Source organism: Micropterus dolomieu, linkage group LG08, assembly GCF_021292245.1.
Source record: "Micropterus dolomieu isolate WLL.071019.BEF.003 ecotype Adirondacks linkage group LG08, ASM2129224v1, whole genome shotgun sequence".
Taxonomy (NCBI): domain Eukaryota; kingdom Metazoa; phylum Chordata; class Actinopteri; order Centrarchiformes; family Centrarchidae; genus Micropterus; species Micropterus dolomieu.
This window is the reverse complement of record NC_060157.1, coordinates 19,049,865-19,057,176: the sequence shown is the minus strand read 5'-3', so window position 1 is coordinate 19,057,176 and position 7,312 is coordinate 19,049,865. Positions and strand designations below refer to the sequence as shown.

General features: G+C 38.5%; 1 protein-coding gene across 1 annotated transcript in view; it reads right to left on the bottom strand.

Moving 5' to 3' along the window:
- The window catches only part of smc5 (structural maintenance of chromosomes 5), a 12,798-nt gene extending 6,947 nt beyond the window's left edge, over nt 1–5,851 (bottom strand). Inside the window, exons 1-10 of the mRNA XM_046056373.1 lie at nt 5,590–5,851; nt 4,099–4,240; nt 3,700–3,752; nt 3,204–3,366; nt 2,767–2,901; nt 2,499–2,639; nt 2,243–2,404; nt 1,926–1,997; nt 1,108–1,363; nt 792–946 (exon numbers count right to left, since the gene is read on the bottom strand). Coding sequence (XP_045912329.1) covers nt 792–946; nt 1,108–1,363; nt 1,926–1,997; nt 2,243–2,404; nt 2,499–2,639; nt 2,767–2,901; nt 3,204–3,366; nt 3,700–3,752; nt 4,099–4,240; nt 5,590–5,756 — 1,446 coding nt within the window. The 5' untranslated portion in view covers nt 5,757–5,851. The remainder of the gene's footprint in view (nt 1–791; nt 947–1,107; nt 1,364–1,925; nt 1,998–2,242; nt 2,405–2,498; nt 2,640–2,766; nt 2,902–3,203; nt 3,367–3,699; nt 3,753–4,098; nt 4,241–5,589) is intronic.
- Nucleotides 5,852–7,312: the final 1,461 nt, after the last annotated feature.

The window sequence follows — 7,312 nt, the reverse complement described above, 5'->3', positions numbered from 1 at the left end:
GAGGGGGGGGGGGGGGGGGGGGTGATGGCGCACTGGATAAGACACATGCCTTTGGTGCCGGAGACCTGGGTTCGATTCCCGCTGCAACACATCCATCAATGTCTCCCTGAGCAAGACACTTAACTCCTAGTTGCTCCTGAGGCGTGCAACCTCTGATATACATAGCAATTGTGTGTCGCTTTGGATAAAGCGTCAGCTAAATGACTAATAATTATTATTTATTTAGCCTGCTATGACCATCATAAACCACAACAGTGACTGCTGTCAAATTAGCAAAACTTACGTTTCTGGTGGGAAGGTGTCCCAAGAAGGTTCTTTAACAGTTTTTCAAGTGTTTTGTGAAAAACCCTGTTGAAAGAAGATCTCTCCCCAGGTTAAAAAAAATAAAATCCCAAAACCTCTCTTATTCAGTCATCCTATGTGAATATGTACCCATTGTGGTAATACTTACCTTTAAGCCCCCATTTAACATTTATAAGCACTATATAAACGTTGAATCAATGTTTTATTACACTGTAATGTAGTTGTACACAGATATAAGGACCATATTTGTCAACAATTGTTACTTCATCTAGGAAAACTAGTGATGGTTCGGTTGCAAACTATTCGGCTCCAAGAGCCGACTCTAATAAGTCAATGATGGGAGCCAGCTGTAGAATCAATTGATAAACACTTCACCTACTTAATTTACACTTATTGTGTTTATAAACCATTTATCAAATGTTTATATACTGCTTATAAATGCTAAATGAGGTGGGGTTAAAGTTAAGTGTTAAACACATGGTACTCACCACCAGCATCATGGGCTCGTGGACATTTCCTTCAAAGAGTTTTCTGTTCTGTCTGAGCCACTGGAGGGCAGTGTATGTGTCCCTGTGGCGTCCCCGCAGCTTCTCCTCTTTGGCATTCATCATGTTGTTCATATCCTTGAGCTTTTTCTCCAACACTGGCAATAAAAATAAACAAACATTGTCATACATACTCACATTCGGTGTTCTGACTTTGAACAGTCTATTAGGCGGCCTTTGAATGACACTCGCCATTGTGAGGAGCATCAGATCTTAAATCATTACATCTTTGTTTTATTTAACTGGTTCAGGCTCTCACTTATGGACTCGGCACAGAGGTTGTCCTTCTCCCTACGTAGGTCGGACTTCTCCCCCTCGATCCTGGCTCTCTCCACCTGGATGTGCCTCAGCTCGACATTGACTTCATTTATTCGTGGTGTCACGTCTGGTTGGTCGCCAACTTTGGCAAGCTCTGCCTTCAGGTCCTCAATGGTCCGTCTGGTGTTGCTGATTCGCTTCTGGTGGTCCTCCTCTTCCATCTGCTTCAGTCTCTGCGTTTGTTTAATATCATCAATCTGTAGAGAAGAACAGGGAGAGTTGTAATTTATCACGAACACACAGCTGCAGATAAGGTCTGCTTTACGCTGTGATAAAGGCACACTGAACAAAAGAATAATAAATAATAATTAAATCTTTCAAATGGTAAATTAACTGAAATGATTTCGGACATAAATTTTTGTTGGTGTAATTAGTTAAAGCAATTAACGTGAATTAATGTGAAGTGTGACAGGAGCATAAACCATGGAAAATACAAAGAGAGAACATTCTGTTTATTGTATTCTTCACATTGTCACAAAATGTTCTGTTTAATGTACTGTTCACTCACAAATATGAAGTTCAATAATTTCTCCAAAAATGATAATAAATGTATATTGCAAATAAAAGAAACTGACTTCAAATGCAGGATATTTTTCTCCTTGTTCTCGATCAAACTGGAAACTATTGAGTTTTGTCCAGGATAAAAGCAATTGGCTTCTTCACATTTTCATGTTACAGTAGATGACGACAACATAAACTAGATATCATCAGCGTTGAAGGAGTTCATTTTCTTCTACTTTCTGAAAAGTGCAGCCTCACCTCCTTGTGTTTTCGATCCAATTGATCTTGTTTCTGTTTGCACTTCAGAGAGGCTTCTTTAATGGCGACAGTCTAAAAAACAATGAGCTCATAGTTATCATCATATCACATGCATACCATTCCAGTGTTCATCCCAACTAGCCTTTACGAATATTAAACTGACTTTCAAAAGGTTTATAATTAATTTTAATTACTCCTGGCTAGACCTCTCAAGTCCATGGATGCACACATATCATCAAGAACTAAACAGGCTGAAAGTAAACAAGTTTTCTTTGCCCACATTTCTTCTTTTACCAGAGAGCAATTTGCTTTTTCACCTTTGCCTTTATTTGTGCCTCAGTGGGCTTCAGCTGGTTGTCAATCATCTGGATCTTCCTCAACATGGGCGCCTGTGCCTGCTTTAGAGCAGAAAGCTGCCTTTTAGCCTCCTCTCGCTCTTTTTTCACACCCTCAAGCTCCTTCCGGGTTGTCTCGTACTCCTAGCACCAGAGGGAAAGAGTCAGCGTTAACACAGTCAGAAGAATTCGGTTCAACTCTCCTTCCGTAACAGAGCGTTTCATTTCCACCACTCACCACCCATGGTTTCTTCTTGTCAAGCAACTCAATCATGTCCAGATGCCTCTTCTTCTCATAGTAACGGTTCACATCATGTTTGTTCCTCTCATTCCTCTGTTTGGCCTTCTCCAGGAAGCTGGCCTTCTCCTTCACGATGTTCTAAAAGGGAAACAAACCATCAACAGCACTGGAAAACCTACAAGAGCGTCACGTCTGCAGTGCTACCTTTACATGTTTGGAATATATGGAAACAGTTAAATAAACAATGTTGCAACCTTATGTTTACCTCTAGTTCTCGTTCCCTGTTACGGAAGTTTTTGAGCTCACAGTGGTACTCGTACATCTCTGGTGGTCCCACTGACTTCTCGGTTGCCTCCAATAACTCAATTTTGGACATCTTGGCAAACTCGCCCACCTTTTCCTGTAAGGACAAACCAACCACATCAACAGGAAAGGAGGAAAACAGTTAGGAAAGCATTATTAGGGGTAACATTTAAGACACGTTAGAATTATTTTTAAGTTTTAAGTAAGCAATGTGTCCTCCACATCTACACATTGCTTGTATACTGAAAGCTATGTTTAAATTAATATGCATCATTATTTTTTTTATTATAAGCCATATTTGTAATAAGGCACTCACACAAATGATGCCTGTACTGTGCAAATACCCTATCATAATTCACTGCATCTGTGCAGCCTTATCTTGGTGTGTCATGAACATACCTGAGGCAGAAACTGGCAGAGGTTGCTGACTTGGATATGCAGAGCCTTGACCTCCTCTTCCACTGCTTTCTGGTTGCAGTGTCTATCATTCAGCATCCACAACGACTGATTGTTCTCCACATGTATCTCCCTGTTAATCACTACATTACCACCTTTCTTGTACCTGGAATAACAACCAAAAGGTTTAATTCTACAATCAGATGTACATAAGGAAAATTGACAAGAATGTTATTATTCCTAAAGTCATACAATGGCTGATGCAACACTGCACACAAAATAGAAGTATCATTTAAGGTTGTACGGTCTGTATTTTTTTAAATCAAGTCAAGTCAAGCTTTATTGCTCAATGCTGAGTTATGAAAAACTGTGTCTTGATTGCTAAATGGATTCATCAGGAATATCCGAATAAATACAACAAAAATATATTTAACAAATCTAATAGCTTGCCATGAGTAAAGTAACAGCATGTATCTGCAAACTCTTTCACATGACTTACAGTTCAATCTCAACAAATCCTTTATGGCACCCGCGTTTGACATAGAGCCCAACCTACAGAAACAAAAAAACAAATCCTTTTAGTCATTGTCATCAGAATAGTAATGAATTTATTTGTCAGCTAACATGACTGTATAATAATTTGACAGACTGACACAGGTGCAGGGATCTGAGACAAACATCACATGCAGTGCAAGAGAACAATAAAAGACATTCAAATAACAGTATGTTAGAAAGTACATCACCTACTTCATGCTGTTGCTATCAGCTGAAAACCTATTCATTAACCTGAAATCATGCATGCAAGTTTACTAGCTGGTCTTCTGGAAAGAAATCAAGGTCTGAACATGTTCAAAGTGAATCTTCCAGTGGTTTTGTTACTCTGTAACACGCTGTTTACCTTGTCGCCTCTGCCCAGGATAGCAGTCTTGCCAGCCAGACCCAGACAGATGGCACACACTATGCTTGACTTGCCAGTTCCATTGGCTCCGACAATCATGTTCAGATTAGGTCCAGGATACACCACAGAGTAGTCATAGGTCCTGTCAGAGTACAGGGTACATATTTAAGGTTTTTCTGCTACGTTTTATAGCAGCGGTTGGAAGCCTCGTATGAAATAAAAGCCACCTTCAATAACATTCAACACAAACTTTATACACTTTTATGAATTAAAACCTTAATTCTTCAGCTATCAGTGCCATTTCATACAGCAAATACCACATTTAACAAGTGTGGCTATTGAGGGTGTCATCTACTGACTAAATTGATCATGAGACAAGACTATACTTCCACTCCACTACATTTAAGAGGTATTGTAGCATTTTTTACTCCACTACATGTATTTGAAAGCTATATATACACACTAGGTACTTTTCAGCTTAAAAATTCACATAAAATCATATTAAGCCAGTTGTTCCCAAACTGTTTTACTTGTGGCTGATTAAAAGAAAAGCAGAGTCTGATTGGGGACCTTATCATGTTGCATATGTCGCATTTCCACCAATGAGACACTTGCCCTCAAACATCTAGCATGGTTTCATTTCAATAACTGTTTGAGTCCCAAAGAGGTCAAATGATCCAATATTTAATTTTTTTAAAATCAAGGATTGGAGAAAAGTCCATAAAATAAATACAAATTTTATTAGGATAATAAGTTTCCTTCTTTCCTCCCCCAATAATTATATCCAGACAAATCAGATTTATCTTGTGACCCTGTGGAGGGGCCAGGCGCCTAGGTTGGGAACCACTGACCAGATGCAGCAATAAAATTACACATTGATGCATAAGTTTTAACAATCTAATAATGACATATATAATATGTGAGCTACAGGGAATGTGAGTACTTTACTTTTGAAACTTTTTCTTAATACTTATGTACTTTTACTTAAGTGGGATTATGTATTCACCTGGGACTTGGAGTATTTCTACATTGTGGTACTGGTACTTGTACTTAAGTAATGGATCTGAGTACTTCTTCCACCACTGGAGCAACAAGCTGTACCTGATAAACTGGCACTTTGTTATATTCTAAGGTGAAAATTATAGCCAGCGAATAACCATTAGGACCTGTTGTGGAGACTTCACTTGGACTTGATTTTGTGATTGAAGCTACAGTGTGAATATATCCGTTTTACAAGTTAACGTTACAGGTTAAGTCTCTCTAATAGAATTCACTATATAATCCGTTATATTGTGACAATAAATCTACCTAACGTTACCTACATGTTGAGAGGGTGAATACGTTAGCATGTCTAGCTAGCTTTGCCGTCTAGCTATCATCAGGCTCCATCATATTGTTGTTATTATTATTATAGGCTGGAGTTGAGTTTTGGTTTGTAGACGTTGTTCTGTGTTGCTTTCTAACAGCTGAGGTGGAGTAACGTTAACTTACAGGAAGTTTTTCATGGTGAGGCGAAGTATGGATCCCTCCACAAAACGGCCATCTCCTCCGGTTAAATCAGGCTGACTACCTATGAACGTGTTCGCTGCCCTGCTACTAGAAGTCTGTGAACTGCTGTTAATGTTACTGCCTCTCCGTCTTTTGCTGGGTTCAGCCATGGTTAATAAAAACAGAGCCTTGTCCTGACAAGGAACGACATACACGTTCGTTCACTATCGCGCGCTTCACCGAGTCGTTGTTGAAAGCCGGTTGGATCAAATTTGTCACGTGTATACACAAAGATAGACTTCATTGTCCAAACTAACGTTCCTTATCGCGAGACTCAAGTGCTAGTTTTTCAATATCTGAATCTGTAATAATATAATCGCATGTGTTTAAAATAGTATATGTATTTCAGCAGAAAATACTGCAATGATATACTCAAAATCCCAACTTGACAACTCTGCAGTTGGTGGTTAGCAAGTAATAACGTGTTAGAATTTTAATACCACAATATAAAGTATACACAATGTAGAGTAAAAAGAAACAAAAAATCTTCTGGATGGACCTTAAGAATTTTAGAAGAGGGAAGGTTGAATAATCTAGCCATGAATGAAAACAAACTTTCATTGTATAATTATTTTTATTAATAGGGAAATTTCACACAGAGAAATTGACTTCCTCCAATTCTTTTGGACATGTTTGACAAATATTATATAAACAAATATATCTGAATAAAGCACCACAATCTAATTTTTTTAATAAAGACATAGGGAGAACGTGTAATTTACTTTATTAATTAATAGTTCCTGGTTATATATCAGTTAGCAGGTTTGATGTGAGGTTGTGTGTGTGTACAGGAGTTATCAGTATTTCAAATATACACCCACTTCCAATGTACAATCTAATTTGTTGTTACTATTACTGTTACTAGAGAGAATACAGTCACAAATTAACTAGGTGTACCTGAGAAACTGGCTAATCAGTGTATACATACAGTTGCATTTATTTAAAAAGAAAAATGGGAGAGATGAATTAAGTTGCATATATGGGGGGTGGGTTAATAGATATCCTCACAACCTGTGTGGACAGGAGGAGAGTTACACATACATTCCCCTCCAAAAGTATTGGAACGGTAAGGCAAATTCCTTTGTTTATGTTGTTCACTGAAGACATTTGGGTTTAAGATCAAAACATGAGAATGAGACAAGAATTCAGAATTTCCTGGTACTCACATCTAGATGTGTTAAACAACTCAGGACATACCACCCTGTTTGAACCCACTCATTTTTCCAGTGAGCATGTGACTGGCAGATGTTTCTTGTTGCCCAGGTGTTGCCTTTTAGGTTGATTGTCCAAACATTAAATAGCTCTGCATGACTAGTTTAAGTTTTCATCCTTGGTTCAAACCTATAAAGGCTGCATTTCCTGTTAAAGAGGATAAACCAACCAGAAAAGCAAGCCATTGTCAAGCTGAAAAAAGAAGGAAAGTCGACCAGAGCCATTGGACAAACATTGGAAATAGCAAGCACAACAATTTGGAATGTCCTGAAAAAGAAAAACTACTGGTGTACTGAGCAACCGATGTCGAACAGGTCGGCCAAGGAAAACAACAGTAGTTGATGACAGAAATATCATGAGAGCTGTGAAGAAAACCCCCAAAACATCAGTAAGTGACATCATCAACAACCTCCACAGTGCAGGGGTGAAGGTATCACAATCCACTGTTGGAAGA